General features: G+C 37.6%; 2 protein-coding genes across 5 annotated transcripts in view; one reads left to right on the top strand and one right to left on the bottom strand.

Moving 5' to 3' along the window:
* Positions 1 to 453: 453 nt before the first annotated feature.
* SRP14 (signal recognition particle 14) lies at positions 454 to 6,538 on the top strand. The gene is made up of 5 exons (XM_083357968.1): positions 454 to 614; positions 3,427 to 3,499; positions 4,455 to 4,567; positions 5,395 to 5,427; positions 5,617 to 6,538. Exons 1-5 carry the CDS (start codon positions 591 to 593, stop codon positions 5,704 to 5,706), a joined length of 333 nt encoding a protein of 110 aa, XP_083214094.1. The 5' UTR covers positions 454 to 590; the 3' UTR covers positions 5,707 to 6,538.
* Positions 6,539 to 9,007: 2,469 nt separating this feature from the next.
* The window catches only part of EIF2AK4 (eukaryotic translation initiation factor 2 alpha kinase 4), a 56,349-nt gene continuing 42,283 nt past the window's right edge, over positions 9,008 to 23,073 (bottom strand). Inside the window, exons 22-39 of one of the 4 annotated variants that reach the window (XM_083349402.1) lie at positions 22,758 to 22,833; positions 22,097 to 22,218; positions 21,686 to 21,735; positions 20,445 to 20,613; positions 19,458 to 19,574; positions 17,937 to 18,002; positions 16,403 to 16,573; positions 15,783 to 15,917; positions 15,592 to 15,699; positions 15,037 to 15,165; positions 13,504 to 13,590; positions 12,927 to 13,039; positions 12,300 to 12,358; positions 11,834 to 11,931; positions 11,016 to 11,084; positions 10,125 to 10,169; positions 9,741 to 9,853; positions 9,008 to 9,340 (exon numbers count right to left, since the gene is read on the bottom strand). In XM_083349402.1, coding sequence (XP_083205528.1) covers positions 9,283 to 9,340; positions 9,741 to 9,853; positions 10,125 to 10,169; positions 11,016 to 11,084; positions 11,834 to 11,931; positions 12,300 to 12,358; positions 12,927 to 13,039; positions 13,504 to 13,590; positions 15,037 to 15,165; positions 15,592 to 15,699; positions 15,783 to 15,917; positions 16,403 to 16,573; positions 17,937 to 18,002; positions 19,458 to 19,574; positions 20,445 to 20,613; positions 21,686 to 21,735; positions 22,097 to 22,218; positions 22,758 to 22,833 — 1,785 coding nt within the window. In that variant the 3' untranslated portion in view covers positions 9,008 to 9,282. Of the gene's footprint in view, positions 9,341 to 9,740; positions 9,903 to 10,124; positions 10,170 to 11,015; positions 11,085 to 11,833; positions 11,932 to 12,299; positions 12,359 to 12,926; positions 13,040 to 13,503; positions 13,591 to 15,036; positions 15,166 to 15,543; positions 15,700 to 15,782; positions 15,918 to 16,402; positions 16,574 to 17,936; positions 18,003 to 19,457; positions 19,575 to 20,444; positions 20,614 to 21,685; positions 21,736 to 22,096; positions 22,219 to 22,757; positions 22,834 to 23,073 lie in introns of those variants that run through there. The other 3 variants (XM_083349403.1, XR_014490828.1, XM_083349404.1) reach the window with 3 other exon arrangements.

The following is a 23,073-nucleotide window of genomic DNA, read 5'->3' as shown; positions in this document are numbered from 1 at the left end:
TTCTCCCGAAGGACTCAGGGCGGTGAACAGGGCAATACATGTTAAAAACAGAATACAAAAATTAAAAAAAAGATTAAACAAGTGCCCAGAACTCTTAAATAGATTAAAACGGCATTTAAAAGTAATTAAAAACCCAACCCCCTCCCATCAGGCCAGGCCAGCTTGTTCAAAAAGATCACCCTATTGGGATTCTTCCATTTTTTCCCCAATGGATTGGAGAGCAGAACTGCCACCTGAGAGATTTCAGCCTCTGCGTGCACAGCGGAGAGACCGTGAAAAAAACTCAGGCCGATCGGGGGACGGGCTCCTTCCGAGGGGCTGACCCACGCGAGCAACCTTCGATTCCGAGAACCAGTTCGGAATGCAATTCCGTCTGGAGCCCTGCAGGGGGCAGCAGAGAGAGAGAGAGAGAGAGAGAGAGAGAGAGAGAGAGAGGCCGGGCGCGGTAGACGTTCTGTCTAGAGTTTCCGCCTCTCGTGCCCTTCCGCTAACTTCCGTTTCCTGGCCGGTCGGTCGGTCCGTCGGTTCGGCAGCGGTGGGGAGTTGTTGGCTGAGTTCGCGTCAACGGCTGGGAAGAAGCGCGCGGGGCGATGGTGCTGCTGGAGAGCGAACAGGTGCCGTGGGCTAACGCTCCGTCCCTGTGTGTGTGTGTGTGTGTGTGTGCCTTTTTGGGGAAGGGGCCGCTCTTTGAGCTCGCAAAGCCCGTTGCTAGGAGCGGAAAGGTCCTCCGACCTGGCCCCTTCATATAGGGCAGGGGTAGGCAACCTCGGCTCTTTTATGACTCATGGACTTCAACTCCCAGAATTCCTGAGTCAGCGTAGCTGAATTCTGGGAGTTGAAGTCCATGAGTCATAAAAGAGCCGAGGTTGCCTACCCCTGATATAGGGGAAGGCTGGCTTCCAGCTGTTCCTTGCTGCGTAGAGCCGATTAGGCGGCAGTGGGACGGGGGGGGCGGCGGGGGGACGGTTAACAAACAACAACAACAACAACAACAACAACAAAGGCAGTTTCAGAGGTCTCATCTCTTTTCCGCATTGAGTCTTCTCAATATCTGTATTGGGATTCTAGCAGCCGGACCAATGGTGCATAAGGCGCTGGGCCAGGCAGGGAGGAGCGCCCAAGCACTTCCCTCTTATAGTATTATGTCACTCTTGAAGGTTGTTTAACACACACACACACACCCCCGGCATTTCTTGGCAGAGGGGGGCGCTTTAAGAGCGCAGTTAATGTGTCTAGTGCCAGGGGTAGGCAACCTCGGCTCTTTTATGACTCATGGACTTCCAACTCCCAGAATTCCTGAGTCAGCATAGCTGACTCAGGAATTCTGGGAGTTTATTTATTTTTTTTAAATTTTAATTTAATTTTAATTTTAATTCCATTTATATCCCGCCCTTCTCCGAAGACTCGGGGCGGCTTACAAGCTTAGCAGTAGCCTTCATTCTAGGCATATGCCTGCTTATTAGGGCTTTCACACACACACACACCCAAGCGGCATTATTACAAAGTCAGCTTAATTGCCCCCAACAGTCTGGGTCCTCATTTTACCTACCTCGGAAGGATGGAAGGCTGAGTCAACCTTGAGCCTGGTGGGACGCGAACCTGCACTAATTGCAGGCAGCTGGTGTTACTTAAGGAGGCATTAGCCCACTGCTCCCCCAAGGCTCTTAATACCGTTTATTTTATTTATTTTTATTTTTATTTATTTATTTATTTATTTATTAATGGGACTTTATTATTTATTAATTAATTAATTATTTATTTTTTTCTTTCTTTCTTTCTTTCTTTCTTTCTTTCTTTCTTTCTTTCTTTCTTTCTTTCTTTCTTTATTATTATTTATTTATTAATGGGACTTATATCCTGCCCTATCTCCCGAAGGACTCAGGGCGGTTAACAACAACAAAATTAAAGGTCTCTGTACAATAAATTAAAATTAAAAATTAAAATAAATTAAAGATTAGAGTTAAAAATTGTAAACCTAATTAAAATCCCCATCAGTCCAGGTCAGCCAGGTGGAAAAGGGAGTGTTTTGAGGCCGCGGCGAAAGGACTGGAGATCTTGGGCCATCTGAAGCTCAGGGGGGAGCTGGTTCCACAGGGCTGGTGCTCCCACAGAGAAGGCTCTTCCTCTGGGGGTTGCCAGCCGACATTGTCTAGCCGACGGTACCCTGAGGAGGCCTTCTCTGTGTGAGCATACTGGGCGATGGGAAGTCGTTCCCGGCAGCAGATGGTCCTGCAAGTATCCCAGGCCTAAGCCATGTAGGGCTTTAAAGGTAAGTACCAGCACCTTAAATCTCACCCGGAGGGCAACCGGTAACCAATGCAGCTCACGCAGGAGGGGTGTAATATGGGAGTATTGGGGTGCTCCCATCACTACCTGTGCAGCCGCACTCTGCACCAGCTGAAGCCTCTGGGTGGTCTTCAAGGGCAGCCCCATGTAGAGAGCATTGCAGTAGTCTATACGGGAGGTAATGAGTGCGTGAAGTCCATGAGTCATAAAAGAGCCGAGGTTGCCTAACCCTGGTCTAGTGAATGCCAGAAGCTCCAGCCCATGGCACGAGTTCTTTCCTACGTGCCACTTCGTTTTCTGGCCCCACCTCATTTTGCAACTGTTAACGTGCTTGTTGAAAACTCCTTGTCGTGGAAAATTAATTATCATTGCAAAGCAGCTCGTTTGAAGTGGCTTACATGGCACTTTAAGAATATTGGCTGTGATGTAACGAGAGGTCTAGCTGAATGCAAATTAGTATCTGTTTAATAGGGAGGTAAGGGGCAATGAAAGATGCAGATTCAGTGCATATCTAGCTCCATGAATAGATTATAATGCTGTGGCTTAATAGTCAAATACAGCGGTTTCAGTTTAGTTGGCATGACTGGAAGCTTTAGGATAGAATTATTCACTAGCTAGAAAAATAAAATAATTATTTTATAGAAATAACTATAGAAGAGTGGACTTTAGAAGTTTCTAACTTGGCGGAAATGGCAAAGATTTCAGCGTATTTGAAAGACCAATCGCAACAGAGATATATTGTGGAATGGAGGAGATTGATTGAATATATTCAGAATAAATATGGGACTAAAAAGTTTCATTTAGCATTTGAATAAGTAGTGGATCTATATGATGTATAACTAGTTAGTAGTTATTTTATTAATATTTTGACGATAAAGAGTTAAAGTGCGATAGAATTTAATGTTTTATTGTTGTTAACATATTTTAGATTATGCTTGTTTGTATTTTTATACCCTGTATTCAGCTCTGGGAAGTCGGGGAGGGGGGAGGGGAGGGTAGGGAGTGGTTGGGGAGGGGGAGGAGGGTTTTTTTTGTATTCAAAAATGTATTGTAAAACTTTTCAATAAAAAAAGAAAAAGAAAAATAAAATAATTCAGAATTGTGATCTCTGTAACAATGAGATGTTTTGTTTGTTTGCAGTTCTTGACAGAGCTAACCAGGCTTTTTCAGAAATGCAGGACCACAGGCAGTGTCTATATAACATTAAAGAAATGTAAGTATTACATTACTGTTTGTCTCACATTAGCTCATCAGTATTTTCTCACAACAAAATAAAAGGAAGATTCTGCAGTACTGAGTAGTTGAAACTGCAGTTCAGTTAGTAAATGGGTAAGCAATAACTTCAGCAAATTCAGTAATAATATAGGAGTTGATTACTTCAAATTTAAACTATGGGGGGAAAAACCTGATTTAGATCTGTACTGAGTCAGGGATGTTTAATGCTTCCTAAACGTATTTTCCCTTAATCTGAGTATTTTCTGCTTATTGGATAGAAACTTCCAACTTTTTTCCTGATATAGTTTTCACACAGATAGATGATATGTGGCCAACTGTACCCGTTGTTTATAATAGCCTTTAGCTGGGAATTTCTGAGAGTTGAATTCCACACATCTTAAATTTGCTACGATTGAGAAATGCTGAAATAGTGGATTGGAGAAAAGAGGAACATAAAAATAATGGGGTTTTCTGTACTTCTAAGGTATCTTGCCTCCAATTCACCTGGTATTGGGGTAACAGAAAAAAGAGCAAGCCAAATTTTATTCTCCTCACCTTGCTTGAATCATAAACAATATGAAAAGGTAGTAAATTCTCTTAGAAAAAAATGTCTTGTAGCATGGGAGGAAAAATGTTTGCTTCCAAATGAGCAATCTGTATTGGTGTTGCCACAATTGGGAAGTGAGTTGGGTCCTTTAACTATTAAAGAACAACTTCACGTGTGCTTAATATTGTGAAACATTATTGTGCCCACCTTAATATAACAACCAGCATTCTAACAAAATTGTTGCCTCCCAATCTGCAGTTTTAGAATTCTGATATGTGAAGCAGAATTCAGAAATAGAGAAATGTATTTTATTAAAACATTATTTTGCCATCTTTGGATGGGAAAAATTAACTTGCTAGTTTTTGCTAAGTGCGATATCTAACTTTGGTGCTTCTGTTTAATGTAGATGATGGTCGGACAAGACCAATTCCACGGAAGGGCCATCTTGAGAGTTTTGAGCCTGTAGACAACAAATGTCTTCTTAGAGCCACAGATGGGAAGAAAAAAATAAGCACAGTGGTAAGTACTATTCTTTTATGAACAGATGTTTTTTCACCATTGCATTCTTATCTGAGTGGGGGGAAAGACATTATACATATTTTATGTATTTCAAGTTACTGCCTGACTTTGACCCTAAAGGTAGCTAACACTTTAAAATGAAATGTAGACAAATTCCAAAAATGGAGTAATCAAGTTCAGAGGAATTAAAAGGTCTAGTTAATTTCAAAATTATTAATTATACCTTTTGAAGAGATTTCATTGGTCTCTTTATATGTACGTGATTTACATTATGGACTTGTAACTTTGACTGAATTGTTGGTCGCACAGTCATATAATTAGACTAGATTGGGCATTTTTATCCACCTATTAAGTTCTTCCCAAATACTTAGGGTGGGAAGATGGTGTTAAAGGATGCAAGCTGTTCCAAATAAAACTGCCTTTTGCAATTGACTAATGGTGATTTTGTCAATACAGTGTTGTTCAAATGGTACCCTGAGATGTTTTGGAATTGCACCTAAGACACCACTTGCTATCTTTGCTTTTTTGCCACATATTATTCTATTATTTTGTATACTTCACAGTTAAATACATTATGCTCTTCCTGTTTTCTCTATAGTCCTGATATGTGGGCTGGACTGACAAAATATGACTTACCCAGAGGGCTTTCATACCAAAGAGAGTTCTAATATTCACTTTCCTGGTTTTTAGTTCAGCCCTTAACCAATGCACCAAAACATAATGTATCAATTCTTATTTTTCTGAATTTTGTGATCAACAGAACCAGCTGTTTTTGAATATAGTGGTTCATCATCTAATAATTTTATCACGTGATTAATTTCTTATAGGTGAGTTCGAGGGAAGTTAACAAATTCCAGATGGTAAGTTTGCATCTATTCACTTAAACTTCAGATTTTTTTAATCAATTTCCAATTTTTACACTGAAGGCATGACTGAAACCCATTATAGAAAAGTGTAGCTGCTTTATCTCTGCAAATATTTTGAGATAAACATTAGCAGTTTCCTGAAACTTGTTTTTTTTTAAATAATAATCTTGTTTTTGATTGCAGGCATATTCAAATTTGATTAGAGCTAATATGGATGGTTTAAAGAAGAAAGACAAGAAAAGCAAAAACAAGAAAAGTAAAGCAACACAATGATATGAAAAAAAACATTTCTCTAAAGAATGGACCCATGTTTTATCCATTTTTTCGTTATGTAACCACTTACCCTTTGACTTCATTTCCAGCTAGTAACTGAACAATAAGATTATTATACAAACCGAGAATGCTCTCAGGATTGTGATACACAAAAATGAATATCCATAATGCATAAATTTGCGCAGCTGATTTGTTTCATACCTTTGACTTATTTCAATAAGTAAATTACTGGAAGTTTTACTTAGAAAAATAATTTTGATGTAGTAGTTTTTGTTGAGTATGTGCAAAAGTTTTATGAGTGGAATAAAAGTTGAGAATGACTCAGTTCTGGCTTTGTTTTACTGTACATGGTAAAATCATTGAAGTAATTTTCAACTACTAGTATCTTGATTCTTAAATATTTGCGCTTAATGTAACAACTGTCAAAACAGTTTGATTCAATGGGACTTGTGTGGAAACGAGATGATTATAATTAGAAACATGCATCTTATAGAAATGAATTTGGTTCACAGCTATAGATATTTTTCATTAAAAAATGTTACTGTTTGACTGTATATTTTTGTACACTTTTTTCAAACTAAACAGAACTTGCCAACTAAAATACTGGAAAATGTGACAATCCGTGAATCCCTTTGTGCAAATAACAGTCAGTAGAGACTTGGTCAGCGGAAGAGCCATTTTAAAGACCCTAACTGGTTAAGAATACTCACATGGCTATGTGCAGTTAACCCCTATGATAAATACAAATGGTTGATGCTCCTTTTGGAAGTACCTTTAGTAATTCTGTAGTTTTGTGTTAAAGTGTGTATGAATAATAAACTAGCCTGTGTCTCTACACTGAGTGGGGAAAAATCACATCTAAAAGGCTTTAGGCAGAAAGGTATTTAAAAGTGCATGTCTGAGCTATCAGACCTACATGTATCAATCTAAGCAGTGAGCGGAGACAATAAAAAAACTGCCACCTCACGGCAAGGTTGCTCCGCTATGAGAAGAATGCAGTTGCAAGCCAGCCTACCATCACAGTGAACGATTCAAAAACATCTTGGAAATTGATTGGCTGGAGGGGGGGGCAGAATGGGGAAGTGCCTAAGTGAGGAAAACTTCACTTCCGGATTTGGCGCATGAATTTCAGTTCTGGCTTTGCTTTACTGTATTTCACTTGATCTTTTGTAAACTATACCTTCCTCAGCAAATGGGAGTGAAGGATCATTGTTGCCTAAAGGTTCAAGTTGAGGCAGGACTGACAAAAATTGTTAAATAGCCTATCGGGAAGAAGATTTCCTTCCCAGGTAGGCTTTTAAAAAAATCGGAGTTCCATTTTGTCAGTCATTGGCAGAAGAAACAGAAACATTCCTGCCCAGTGGCAGGTTGCAGTTCCAGGAAAAATACGTCAATCTTAGGACTAATAGTTGTTCCCTAATGAAAAATGATATGTAGTGCTGCCTTTCCTATACTTCAGTTTACTTGTTCTGCTGTGTGTATGTGCATATACACTGAAGGAACAACAGCTGGGATTACTTTTTTTCCTTTTCCTTCCTTTTTTTTTGACAAACACTTGCAACAGACCACATTCTAATCAGTAGCTTTTGTACTTTCAAAAAAACCCGTCACTTGTAAGCATTCTTAATACATAAATTCATCCACTTGTGCTAGTTCTTCAGCTTTTTGTATTCCAATTCTTCATTCCATTTTCCCTGTCATATTTTCAGATTGCACTCCATATGCATTGTTGTTGTTAGCTGTGAAGTTGTGTCCGACCCATCGCAACCTCCTGGACAATGTTCCTCCAGGCCTTCCTGTCCTCTACCATCTTCTGGAGTCCATTTAGGCTCACGCCTACTGCTTCAGTGACTCCATCCAGCCACCTCATTCTCTGTCGTCCCCTTCTTCTCTTGCCCTCAACCTTTCCCAGCATTAGGCTCTTCTCCAGTGAGTCCTTCCTTCTCATTAGGATATGCATCATACAATCTCATATTTGCAGTGGATAGCTGAATTCATGCTGCATCAATTACACACATGGGTATATGTATATTCAGTCACAAACCACCACCCTACAAGTATTTATTCCTTAGGATTAAAGTTATTAAGCAAACTATAAAGAGGTGAGGTGAGAACTCATTCAATAATATTTCTGCAATCTGGATTTGAAGCAGGAAAGGTGTTTTGGAGAGAGTATGGGTGTGCTCGCTGGCCCTGCTGATGTCATTTTCCAGGGCTCTCATTGGAATTGTGTGGTCCAGGGAGGCCAGCTGTGAGTCCTGGAAAAGGAAGTGTCTTCTTAATGAAGGCTGCAGGTGTATGTCCATTCCCCTCCAAAACATCTTGCACTTCAGCTATGCTGTACATTCTTGCCTTAGAGCAGTGGTGATGAACCTGTGGCACGCGTGCCAGAGGTGGCACTCAGAGCCCTCTCTGTTGGCAGGTGCACCACCGTCGCCAGCAGCAAGTCCATCAAGCTGCTACTGCTGCCTGGAGCAGGAGGCCTGCCCAGCACAAAGGAGGCAAAGCGGCCGACTAGCAAGCTCGAATACAGGTGGTAGAGCAGAGGTCACCAACCATTGTCGATTGGTGGACTGGAAGAAAATGGAGGGGGAAGCATTTTACATGCGTGCATGAGCGCATGGGGCCATGAGCATGCACGCGCTGCAAATGGGGCAGGGCTAGGGCCTGCGTGATACTCGCCCTGCCCCGTTCTTGCATGGTGCAGCGCCTTGTATCTGCACCCCGTGGCGGCACGGTGGCCATTTTTGCACCTTGCAGCATGGTGGCCCATTTTTGCACCCCCGGTTTTTGCGTGCCAGAGGCGGCACTCAGAGGCGCCTCCCAGAGGGCACCACAATGCTGATGTGGCCCTGGCACTTTGCGATAAATAAGTGGGTTTTGGGTTGCCGTTTGGGCACTCAGTCTCTAAAAGGTTCGCCATCACTGCCCTAGAGACTTGAATTAGTCCATGCAAATTATTCAGATCTGAGGGTCTTCTCAGAAGGGGCAGAAGCAAAATTCTTTACAACATGTTAGAGAAGGAAAATAGATGTGAAAAAAACCAAATTTGCAAAAGTATAATAATCACCTCCCTTCTAAGAAAAACGGGGTCCTAGAGAAGGTCTTAGCTGATTCCACTGAAAAATACATCCAAGTGTCTCAGCCTCTTCCGTATAAATTCCTTTTGGTTCACAAAAATGGGATGACTGGAGATCATTGCTTTTCTGCTTAGCCTTCCTTCCCAATTTCAAAAGATGTGGAAGGAGATTCACGGGATGAGCCATGAAAATTGCAGTTACTTGACTTTTTCATACCCAAATGCCACAATCTGCCAATTTTATTTTAAGCAAAAACAAATACATCCTAAAGTACTAGAAGATTACTTTATTTTGAAAAGGATACTGTACAATATATTTTGAAAATATTTACACCTTTCGATAGCACATGAGCTCAACATAATACTTAAAGGCAGCGATTGTTCGAGGAACGCTTGGGGAATCGGCAAGAACAAAGTGCAAGTTTCCTTTACATGAATATAACTGGAAGCGCATATTTTGTCCCATTCATTATTCTCATGTTAATCCTGACTTATAACTAAAACAGGATTTTGTAGTAGTCATCTCTGTAACTGTAGAGAACAAGGACAGGCACTCTGCAAGAAATAAACAGAAAATTGAGAAAACATAGTCAATTTTGGTAAAAGATGTTATTGTATTTCAAATTTGTGTTAGGCTTCCTCATCAGACCAAATAAATTTGTCCAAAAGCTATTGGACAAATTTAATGTTGTTCCGCAAGATCTTATATCCCAGTTGAAATCATAGTGCTTTATGGTTCAGGATTTCACATTATAATGGTTCCATATTGTAGCTCCTTTTAATGAATCTCACAAAGAGAAAGTTCAGTGGCCTTTAACACTAGAGTCTAATGTCACTCTTTGATATTATAGAACTCTTGTAGTGTTTATACAATCACCTAAAATCTGCAAAATGATCTTCCGGATTCAGCATGAGAGACTTATACTGTATTGCTCGTATGCCTAGGAATACTTACTTTTTTTCGATTTTGATGGTATAGATTTCATCACAAACTTGTTTAATGTATCTTTGCTTCGGCAATCGAGACATCAATTGTTTCACAGTTGTATAGAAAGCTTGGTCATCAAACTGAGAAGATGGAAAATATTCAAACCAATATCTTAGTCTGAAACAGGGACTGTGAAAAAAGCAATGCTGAGAACATCAGGATGTTTTTTATTTTTTGGGGGGGGATATAAATAGAGATTATAATCTTTGATTTCTTGGAAAAGCAACATACAAAAATGGGTATGTTGAATTTCCTCTATGCCAGGGATGAGATTTTGCTTATATTATGTATATAATCAATAGTTATTAATTAAACCCACCAGTAAAGGCCAGTAACAATTCACAGGTTTACCTCTAATGATAAGAAGTGTATTATAGTTTCCTTTGGTAAATCAACCTGTAAAAAAAATAAAACACAAAATCATTATGATGACATCAACTACGAGATACAGTTACATTTGTTTCATTTAGACCATGTTAAATTGGGTCTTGCAGAAGGCTAAATCTATAAAGTATCCAAATTTTTGGACTGTTTACAAGCACAAAAATTAATTAGATTGAAATTCCTCAAGCACTGCAAGAACAATTAAAAGTATCAGAAGCCCTGATCTGTAGTCACATAGATTCATACAGTACTCATTCATACCAGGTTCTGATGACCAATAAATAAATACCCAAACCCCAACCAGAACAGAGCTTGAAATTCTGAACTCTGACATTACAGGAGTTCTAAAATAGGTTTCCCTTTTGGATTCCCATCAGAATATTCTGGCCTGGGCTTAGGGAATTAATAGGTCAATGAAGTCCCTAATACAGAGTACTATCACTCCTTTCCCATACTCAGTGCTCCACATGCCCATTATTACCTTTTGTTGCGGGCAAGTTATTAGAGGCAATCATTAAAAGGTTTTGGAAAGACTCAGGATAAAGAAAGTGTTTTCAATGGATTTCATTGAACAGGAAATTTACCACTAATGAAACATTGATTCCTGGAAATTACATCTGTACCTCCGGAATGGCTTTAAATCAGGGGTCTTCAAACTCAGCCCTTTTATGACTCATGGACTTCAATTCCCAGAATTCCTCAGCCAGCATGCCTGGCTGAGGAATTCTGGGAGTTGAAGTCCATGAGTCATAAAAGGGCCGAGTTTGAAGACCTCTGCTTTAAATAGTTACTGGTTTCTTATCCAGTTAACAATTAGCTTGTTGTAAAAAAACAAAAAACAACAACAAAGTAACTTACTGCTAAAATGTCAACTTCACTCAGCTTCAGTGGGAAATTAGTAAAGCAAGCTTGGAGTTTGGTTTGTACCTGGAAGTTACATTGGATTAAAATAATTAACAAACCCAGACACAAACACAGAATATTTTATTTTTATATTAAACAAGTATACCTGTTAACTGTTCTTAAGTCAAAAGTGACATGCAGGGAATTATCTTCATATTTATAAACAGCAGGAGACGAGGGTGCATTCTCAGTTCCATTCTTGAAATCCCTACACTCCTGGATTTCCATCTTTCCATCTCCTTTTCCAGATTAATAAGGGAAAGTCACACCTGGACTTTCTCCAGTATATCTTTCTGGAGTGATTTTCTTTTTTTTCACACAAAGGCCACCTTATTCCTGGATTTAACCAAGAAATAGCTTTTGAAAGCTATGGCAAAAGACAGTGTGTATCTAGGAAGGTCCAGAACTATCAGGAATTTGACTGCCTGTTCAGGGCACGCGTTCATCTCCCCATTGAAGTGATACCTATTTGTTTTTACTTGCCTAGACACATACTTTTGAACTGTTAGATAGAAGCTGAGGTAAGTGACAGGAGCTCATCTTACTACACAGTGCTAGGCCTCAAGCCGCTGGAGCTGAGATCATCTCCAGGTTCATTAAGCCACTGAGCCACAGCGCCTCATGAATAATGACCTAAAAGGACCAGAATTCTGCTTGCCTACTCACCATTTCTTGTATTTCTTTCTACTTCTATACAATCTTTGTGGTATAATTTCAAAACTACAAGTCATATTGCAATTTAATTATTGAGAGAAGAGGTACATCTATAATACCTGAGCTTCATAACGTCGTCTGACACTTGCTGACAACTTTTCTGGTGGAATAATGCACACATTTGGTATTACCACAGTTCCATGTGATTCAGACAAACCTGAAACGCATAACGATTTAGTTAAAAGTTCCACTTTTTCTCATAGAACAGGGACTATAAAAAGTTTTATTTGAAAGTTTGTCTGAAACCTCATTCAGATTTTGGATGCTGGACTACAGGTTTTATTATTAAAACTTTCCTTTTAAACTACCCCCCATCCCTCCTCACATGTCTTATATATGATAAACAGCCTCATTTGAATTCTAATTTGAATACTAATTTTCAAAATAATACAATTATAGATTCATTTATTTCCTGCATTCTTTTTAACCATCTTGGAGGGGACTGCTTTTCCATTTTAATCTCCACCCCTGCTACATAAATAACTACTAGATTTCTGAAAATACAACACACTAGTCATTGCATACCTGAATTACTGGAAAATGATCCTTTTAGATTTTGGGTTGTGACATTATCAGAAATTTCTCTAAAATAGGATTCAAAAACCAAAGTTTGTAATTCAGTATTGATTTCAAAATAACAGATTAGGACAGAAACTGATATTTTATTAATAACTGAAAGCATTATACATTTATTTGTGAATTACCAAGAACTGCTAGGTAGTGTAATATATATATATAATACTTTTAAGCATATATTAATTAACTATCTTTGTAACATTCACAAAGTTGGATCCAGACTTAATCCTTTGTGGGATGAAGACATTTGTCAGCATTTTCCAGCCCTAGTACCAAATTGTTTCAAAGACCTCTCTACTCTATGGAAGTCTGCAACCAATTCAGTGTATATTACATATAAATAATTTGAATTCCAACTGATATTTACACAGGGAAGATTCCTCCCCCCAGGCCTACAGCCCCAACTTTTATAATATTTCAGTTCAATAAAGCCAAATCATCATATGGTGCATTGTTTATAATCTTTAAGGTGAATCACTGCAAAAACTATAGCACAACCACTTTGGTTTCTGGTATTTCATTTCCTGCTGCAAATAATCCTTGTCTTATTCTTCAAGTTAGGGTACTTGTTGCTACCTGCTATTTCTTTCGTCATAGAATTTGGTCCTCAGTTTCTGGGCCAGATGATCTACTACATCAGACTCCAAGATTCTTTTTTCGGTCTGCCTTTCCCTTTCAAATGATTTTACCTGCAAAATAGCCCCACAAAGTGTTAAAGCCTTTACACTGTTAAACCTAAGGAATGAACTATCAGATCTAAATGAGGAAATGGATGAGATGCAAGTAAATGACCCCTTAACAAAACAGCAGCCTGAAGGAACAAAACTAGCATTGACCAATAAGACAAGTAAGGCCTTTGAAAGACCTTTCTTCATGCCTGTTATCTGCCCCAGTTATATTCAAAGAAAACTTTTAAATAGGCATGAAAGCTGGCTGGTTGACTTTGGGCCAGTCACTCTTTCTTGGCCCAACTTACCTCAAAGGATTTATGTTGTGGGGAAAATAAGAGGAGGAAGGAGAATTAGGTATGATCTTCTCCTTGGGTTATTTATAAAAATAATAAAGAGGGGATAAAGATCTAGTAAATAAATAAATGCATTGAGTGGACAGAGTTGAGAAAGGAAGTATGGAATGATGCCACCATCACATTTACCTTTACATGATTTCCTTCTTTATCATAAATGAGGGCCACATAGGTGATTCCAGAACATCTGCAATACTCCTGTAATTCTTCCTGGGACTAGCACATTATTAAAAAGGAATAAAATTATTTTTGTATTGCTAAAGACTTTTTTCTCTTCCCCGAAGAAATTTGAGTAGTACTTGAGTAGTATTTAAACAGAAATAGATTTAAATCCCTTCCTTTTTAATAGCTTCTTTGAGGCCAGTCTTTACCTTACAGACTGACCTATCTTTTATTTATTTATCACATTTGTATACTATTATCTTTTATGACTGTAAGCTCCCCAGAGGTTACCCTGAGGTAAGATGGGGGACCAGTAAGTTTTGCAAATAAATAAAAATAAGTAAAATAAATTATAATCTCCAAAGACTCCAAATGACCTGCACTGAAACATTTAGCAGTAAAAAAGAATTCCAAATATTAAATAAGTACAGAATCACTTAACAACCTTCTTACTAACTGAACAACTGCAGTGATTCACTTAACAACTATGGCAAGAAAGATCATAAAATGGGGCAAAACCCACTTAGCAACAGAAATTTTGGTTGTAAGTTGAGGACTAGTTGTAATATAAATATTAATATAACATCTTAAAGTAATTAAACTGGCCCATTTTAAAACAGCAATGAACAATAAAAATAAATTTTACATGACTGATATGGAAATAATTCCATGGAAAGAAAAGACTAAGAATGATGATCTATCTAATACTCCAACTAAGCCTTTTAACACTCACACAATAATAATAAACTGCTTCGATTTCAATGTGAAAGATATGTGGAATCTCTTCTGAAAATAATAATGCTAGAAAATGTAGATCTTTACAATAAATTCAATAGATTCTACTAGTGCATCCAGTTTTATTAATAATATTTATGGAAAGCTACTTTAAAATGGTTACAGAAACCAGCCAGTGTCAGAATACAGCAGGCGTTTGCTTTATTTCAATGTACCACAGAGCAACGGGAAGTTGTAACAGCGAAACGGAGATGCTCTCCAGAGCCCCACAGCTTTCAACAGGAGGCAGGCTGATTACAGTCTTCTTCAGTGCTCTTTTAATGATCCTTTTACTCTAGGGCAGGGGTAGGCAACCTTGGCTCTTTTATGACTCTTGGACTTCAACTCCCAGAATTCCTGAGCCAGCATGCTGGCTCAGGAATTCTGGGAGTTGAAGTCCAAGAGTCATAAAAGAGCCAAGGTTGCCTACCCCTGTTCTAGGGTAAGTACTCAGAGTTTTGGTAAGCCTGAAGGATGCCATATGTAAAAAAAATACTTAAAACTCCTGACACCTTATAATAATAGACCAATCTGTGGTTGGTGGTTTTCAAAGGCAAGACAAGTAATTCACAAGTGAATTTTCTGCTGGTAGTTGAAATTTTTCCTCCTTTAATGAAATCTTCTTTAACTTAGCTTTGTTTACCATTCTACTCCTGGTGCGCTTGGAAAAAAGCAGATAAGCTCAGAAACAACCCTAATTAACAATTATAATAATTGACAACTTACCTGGGACCAGTCATACATAATTTCAGCTGCAATTCCTGCAGCCCAGAGCTTCTGAACAACATTTATGGCTCTTTCCATTGACTTCTGGCCAACACTAACAACTAACAAATCACAAGAGCTCACTGTAAACTGGAAGAAAAGAGAAATGGAAACCAGAATGTTATTTACTTGGATGGATTGTTCTGAAATCATTTAAACTAGAAAGGCAGGCAATGTTATTCTAAAGTTAAGATATTCTTGGTCACTTAATACAATTCGTATTACAATTATGATCCATGTTTTTTGGGGGTACATGAGACACCCTCCCCCCAAGACAACACCTTGGCTCTTCTGAAGAGATATACTAAACAATTTGAAATTACCATTTTATGCACTGTCTTCTTTTATTTGTAATTACAATTAGGTACAATTACATACAATTAGGTAATGGAAATAGTAACGCCAATGTGACACTGAGTTATCTCATTTCATTATTTAGATTGCTTGAGGAAGATCTATATTTCCTACCCTTTATGGAGTCTACCTGAAATATTCAAAGTAGAAAGACAAACATACTGGCTCTTCCATATTCAAAACTGTGGAACTTATTCTGTCTACAGCAATGCTGACTCCAACAGCTGAAGGAATCAGACCAACTGCATCTGGGCCTCTGAACTGTGAAATCTGCAGAAACCAGAAAAAGAAATATGCTAGAAAATGAGCAGAGTCTTTTCGTATACCGTATAGGACAAATTTGTAACACTTACCATATGATCGTATCTACCTCCAGCAGCAAGAATGTCAGTAACTGTTCTTTGTCTCCGTTTAATATATGCAATAAACTGAAAAATAATTCCATTGTGCTGCTGTATTTTATAAACCAAGCCCAAATTTATGGATATCTGTAAGAGAAAACTCTTATTTCATTATTTCAATCACATTTCAGAGGTGGGCAAGCCTCAAACTACATGTGAACCGCAAGGCCCATTTTCAACCTTCTGAAATTCCTACAGTGAGCTAAGCTAACAATTTTGGATACACCATTTGTTTTTCTGGAAAATTTCAGGCACCAATAGTAAGGTTGTGGCTACCATCTTGACTTTTTTGACTAGCCCCACCGTGAACACCCTTGTGAGGTAAACAAGTAACATCTCCTTTGCAATGATATATTACTCACACTTAAACAGAAACAAATAATGTAGTTAAATCTACAACCTGCTTATTTTTTGTAAAATAATACTGCCTCCTTCAAGATTCCAAACTTACACCATGCAAAATTTTACACCCAGATCCCTCTTTCTCTATGATGTTTGAATATTCTTTACACAGTTGACTGACTTAAGCCTTTAAGAAATTCTAATGATACAATTGACTTTGTTTTACAAACCTGGAATTTTATGCCAAGTTTTTTTAACAGACCCACTGTTTCCTCCAGTTCTTTCATGCCAAGTTTCACCAACGAGGCAACTCCTGTCTTTTGCTTCACCATAGTATTCAACAACGGGGATATATCTTGCAGCTCCCCTTTTTGCTCGATAAATCTGTAGAGTCGAACAAGCTGAAGAGACACGTGAATATGAACTGGAGTTCTGAACCAAAGGTGCAAAAGCCACTTTTATGTCTAACTTAACCTTTGTATTATTTAACTGCTTTGACCTCAGTTTTTCTTTAAAAAACTAAAATATACAGCTAGTCCTCAACTTACAACAGTTTACTTAGTGACCATTCAAAGTTACAATGGCCCTGAAAAAGTGACTTATGACCAATTTTTACACTTATGACAGTTGCAAAATCCCGATGGTCATGTGATCAAAAGTCAGACACTTGGTAACTGACTTATATTTATGACGATTGCAGTCTCCCGGAGTCATGTGATCACCGTTTGCAATCTTCTGAAAAGCATTGCGGTTTAGCAGTTAACTATAGATAACCCATGATTTGTTGGCCATTCTTTCAATGGGAAAGCCTGATTCACTTTACCAGCATGTCCTTAACTTTACAACTGCAGTGATTCACTTAACAACTGTGATAATAAATGTCTCAGCAACAGAAATTTTGGGTTCAATTGTGGTTGCAAGTCAGAGATTACTTGTAATTCAAAGCAAACCATTGGAAAGACTCTTCTTTCCTTTTCATCCCTTTTTGTAAAATAACTGGCAGGAGAGGTGAGACGGTAAATCTATAAAATAAGCGTGTACACAATCTTGTACTAACCTAATGAACTACTTGATTTATTTGTTCACACAAAACAGCTATGAATTATACCTGCACTCCACCCATTCAGCCATCTTAGCTGAGGCATCAGAAGTGCTGTGCCTCATCTGACGATGGAGAAAAATACAAAGAAAAGGTGAACTATGTTTTCAGACAAATAGGAATATTTGGCCAAGTTAACCTTTTGACACTGTCTGAAAGATAAAAAAAAGAAAATGTTGGGTTTAGTAGTTAACTAGATAACCCATGTAATTCTTTACCAGATTCCTCAACGCCTTCAACAAAAATAGAATTTCTAATATACTGCCTTCATTGGAAATAGTGGGATACTTCAGAGATGTATCTGGGCCTTGAAAATAGTCCATGTTGAGTTGTATAACACAATCATCAGCATAGGAAATGTTTTAGGACTTTTTGTATTATGTCAAACTGTTTTATGATGATTTTAATGTTTATAATTATAAAATTATAAAATGTTTCACAAAACTCACCAAATTTGAATTCTGTGGGAGACATGGGTCCCAGTCAGCCCATTCGAGATACCTTAGTTTAAAAATTGTTACCCTATTATGCACCATTTTACCCGGTGCAAAGTTACGGGAATAAGTTTTAGTAATGTATTAGACTAATGAAAGAAAGTTTACAGGACTGATGAATGGAACATAAATAATGTATAAATAAAACAAGTTAAATTTCAAATTACTTACATTGTTTGATGAAAGGGAAAGATTGCAGAACTTGGCCTCTACTTCTCTTTTAGTTAGCTTTTCAGTCTGCAATAACAGAAATAATTGTAATAGATTAGTTGACATTTCCTTATCCCTCATTTAAAAAACTATCCTGCAAATGTTAAAAGTGGTTTCCATTCTAACAACTATCTCTTCAGCAATTGCAGGCTAATCATTAGCGAAATTATAAGTAAATATGGTTAGTGTTACTAATTACCATAAATTTCATTTCATGTAAGATCTCCCAACTTTATCTTGACTTTGGAGGAATGCCTAAATAAATACCATCACTTGATATTATTTGTCAATTATCATGCCACTTTAAAAATGTATATGTATATTTTTATGAGAATCAGTGTATGTTCAAACGTTCATTACAGTGAAAGAAACAAAGTCCAAATGAAAGCCACCTATGTTTGGCATCTGCTTAGCAGTGGATATGTCAAGATCTAGGAATCACCAAGAACAATGCCCTCTATAGGGCCAAACATAGTTCTGGATGTATCACCCTACTCCTGGTCCTTCTTTTATTCCCCCTATCTCCTCAACCTTCTCTATTATTCTTTCTGGCACCAAATCCACCTTATGAGATGGTGGCACTGACATGTCTTCCTTTTCCTTTAACTCTTAAAGATTTTGAAAGCTACAGAACAAAGAAGTCACATGCAATTTTTCCATTTCTCCTGTAGTAAAGAAAAAGGAGTGGATCTATACTCTTTTAAAACACAATCTCCAGCCGTTGCCAGGTTTAGCAGCACCATTGCTTTTTAGTAGGCTCATGACGAGTAGAATGATTGCATCATTGCCTGATTGCAATTGAAATATTTTACTCAGTATCCAACATGTTTGTTCTGATGCAACTTGAAGTCTTTTTCTTAGAATGCCCCATGAAACAATGGATGCATAGACCAGATTTTTCAAAGTTTGCCCTTCATTTATTTCCACCTTTTCATTTTGCTTTTTTAAAAATTCCTATGCACTGGTGAGGCTGAAAATCTGAGCAAGAAAGATGTAGATAAGGCAAAACAAATACTGCAGCTGCACCTTGAGGTAACTTTCCAAGCATTTTCCCTTTATTTACAGAGAAGCTAATGCTGTCATGACTGGCTAGTTTTTTTTTAAAAAAAATCTGTGTATGTATGGGGAGGAAAAGAAATAGAAAAAGTTGTCTATATAGGTGAGAGAAAGTATATGTGTATTTGGAGGGACAGTATGTATCGGTTTCGTTACTATTCATTTCTTATTGTTAATAGAGGCCTTTTAGTTCAGTTCATTGTAAAAGAAATAGAGCTTTGCTCTTTTTTGTCATAGCTTACTTTTTTGGTCACTGTCCTTCTAAAGGGTGTTTTAATGGCCATACATTTTTTTTCTATGAGCCTAGTGAACGGCTACTCTTTCTGTTCTTTTAAAACATCCTCCTTCAGTGACAGAGGTACCCTGTCAGCCCATCCTATAATCTATAACATAAAAGTGCAATTGAAAAACAACATAATGCCTTACCACAGCATCATACAAGATTGTGTAAACTTGATTGAACTTATCTTCAGGGATCCCACAATGCAGAAGGATTGCTTTCAGCAAGGCAGTATGATTTAAGTAGATACTATAGTTTCTTTCCTAACAAACACAAATGAATTTCAGTTGAATTTCCATTACTTTTTCATGACAGCTAAACTTAAATTTCAGCATTCAGTATTTCTTCTCCTATCCCACCTCATGTGTGTGTTATATCACTACTGAGGCTAAGAGAATCTTACTTGACAATGAATTTAATTCCTAAATGAAGAGTCTGAAGACCCATGAACCCACAGAGGCTCTTCTGGAATAGAAGCTTCCTTCTTAACAATATTCTGGGATAACACAAAGCTTCTGAATTGGATTTGATCAATGTATTAGATTTAATTCAATTTAACTGAATTTCATTAATGAATTAAGATTTAATCAAATTGCACTGGATTTCATTAATGAAAAATATCCTTAGTAATGGCCAGATACTGTAAGAATAATTAGGTCAAACATCTACCATATCAATAATTATAAGTCACCAATAAATCACTACCTTTTGGAGTAATATAGTATATTGTATTATATCAACATTGGAGCCTTTATTATACAATTATAGCATTCACCCATCTTTTTTACTAGTCATATCAATGTGTTTTCTGTTTTTCCCCCTTGTTGTATTGTTTATTTTACTTTTGTTTAAACTTGCTTTTTATTTCTTCATTTTTTTAACACTTGTGAGCCACCTAGAGTAGCTCCATGGTGAGACAGGTGGCAAATAAATTTAATAATAGTGATGATGATGATGATGATTTGTTTGCACCTACTCAGAATAGGAACCGAGAAGGAACCTGCTCACATGTTTACTAGTCTTAGCAAGTAGGAGGAGTTAAATCCTGGATTCTCACACAGCAAGTGAAAAAAATAATATTCCCACCCTTGATCCTATGCCTTTTGGAAAGCATATGGAAGAAAAACACCTACTTGCAATACAGGAAATTCCTGGATTATTTCACAGATTGTGTAGATTGTTTCTGCAATAGGTAAAAAACTATTCCCAGCAGGTGTGATTATATCAAATGCACATTCTAAGAGTTCTCTTGGATGACAACGATCTAATTTCCGAGGCCTGAAAACTCTCTCAATGCAGTATCTAAAGAGATAAATGTTTTCAATTGGATATATATATATATATTCTGTGTATATATTCTGTGGTAGTATATAGTATACATTAATCGATCTATCCGGTTTTATCTACTCCAATGATTTTCAAAAGCGTATTGTTTAAACTTGTTAAGCTACGCTCCCATAATTTCCCGTATATTTTGGGATATGATTTATCCATCAAACTTGGCTACAGCTTAGCTCACAACAATTCTGGATGGTTTTACAAGAAGGATATTAACAATAACATCAATTTAAAAAGAAGATAAAAGGTAAGAATGACAGAAAGGATGAGTACGAAGGGAGGGTTTTCACTCTCCCTCACAAAAAGCCTGGGCAAAGAGCGAGGTTTTCATGCCCCTTCTAAAGGGGGTCACCGGGATCTTGGAAGAACCTTATTCCAAAAGGCATGTGCTGCTACAGAGAAGGTGTGTTTCTGGGATCCCAACAGATGACATAGTTTAATTGAAGGAACCTGGAGTGCACCAACCATGTAAGATCAAATCAGTCAGATAGATATTATGGGAGATTGGTAGTCACTAAAGTAATCAGGTCCTATGCCATGTACATTATAGGTAATGTTCAGCATCTTGAACTATGCTCTGAAGCTAACAGGCAACTAGTGCAGCTTGCCAAGCAGAGGTTTTACATGGTCTTACTGAGGCACCTATCACTGCATGCAGTGTTGAAGTTTCTGAGTGATGCCTAAGGGCAGCCTCCAATAGACCATAATGTAGTAGTCAAGCCATAAGGTAACCAGGCATGAGTAACTACTGGTATCTGAAAGGCCCACAATGACAGTGAATGATGGGGATTGTGCTCCAACATACCTAAAGTGCATTATGTTGGGGATGGTTGCTTCGAGGCTCTAAATAAGGATATATTACTGGAGATCCCTTTTAACTATAGATGCCAAGAAGCTCCATTCAAAACATATGGTTTTCAGTAAATTTTGGTCCCTCTTCTAAGCCAGCTTTATTTTACAGAAGTACAATGCATAAACAATCCATCTTTGTCCAGTTTTATGAACAATAAAAATATACCTGGGAGATTTCCCTTACCTTTTCAAGTTTGTTATATTATTTCTAGCTACAAATCTTGCAAATGGAATCTGAAAAGAGGTATAAAAGCAGGTGATAAACTGAAAAAAAAGCAGTATAAAGCAAAATATAATTTTCATAGTTATGAGCAGCAATCTTTAAATAAAAATATAGTTTGTAATATAAAGAAATCAAGATGTTCTACTATGCATGTAAACTTATTTTCCTGTCAAACACAGAACTATACTGATATTTATTTTCTTTCTTCCCAATGCATCACCTTGTGCAAGCTCTTAAAATCAGTTTCTAATCCACAGTAGTTGATTTGGCCATACGGCCTGGGAACTGCAGAAGCTGTATTCCATGAAATCTGGAGGCCACCAGACTAGGAAAGGCTGGTCCAAGGTCCTTGAAGATGATAACCATACTCACTCTGAGATCATAAGGAAGCATCACCAGCATTCCACTGTGGTCCATCAAATATGAAGCTTCATTGTGCTCATAGAGTTTTCTATTCCTAGGCATCAGCAGGGGAGTGTTCATCTTGACAGCTCCTGTGCAAAAGTTTAAACTGTTATAATTCCACAGAACAAATAGAAAACAATGTTTAAAGAAACTGTTTCAGAAACCTATTGCTTAATGTTTTCATTTTTCAAATAAAGCTATGTTTTTAGGACTTATTACAAAGAGAGAGATGGAGAGAGAGAAAGGGGGAGAGAGAGACAGAGATCTTGCTGATTTTGCTATTTTCTTGAGTTTATTCCTTGGCACTACCAATTTATTTAACTTTTTGGTGATTTTTACTTAATAATCTTTGTGCCATACATTTCCTGAAACAAGCCTTCTTATATAAAGTAGGGACATTGAACTTCTGTGCAGTGTTCGTTCATTCATTATTTCAATAAATCTAATTATCTGATAGCTGAAAACTCATATACTGTAAATGTAATACTGAATATGTCTGAAATTAATTCAAGAACAAGGTATGGAGAATACAGAAGTACAGTATCTATTTCTGCTGTCAGCATAATAATGCTGCCTCTTATCAAAATATCACAATCTAATTCAAAATTATTCAACAAAGCATACATACCATGTCTTTTAAAAATCCGGCTAATTGTCTCACATACATGTTGCTGAATCTTGGTTGACCAAACCGAAAAACTACCCTAAAATTAACAATGATCAGAATGTAAGCAATGCATTTTTTTCCTCTTCAGTTACAAAAATACAGAGTGCACCTAGACCATAAGCAGCAAATCTATATTCATTCAGCTTAACATACTGTAAGGTAAAGGTAAAAGGTAAAGGTTCCCCTGCACATGGTGCTAGTCGTTTCCGACTCTAGGGGCCGGTGCTCATCTCCGTTTCAAAGCCGAAGAGCCAGCGCTTGTCCGAGGACGTCTCCG

This window comes from Vipera ursinii, assembly GCF_947247035.1.
Source record: "Vipera ursinii genome assembly, chromosome: 1".
Classification (NCBI taxonomy): Eukaryota; Metazoa; Chordata; class Lepidosauria; order Squamata; family Viperidae; genus Vipera; species Vipera ursinii.
Note: the sequence above shows the minus strand (reverse complement) of the source record. Positions and strands in the feature narration are given on the sequence as shown.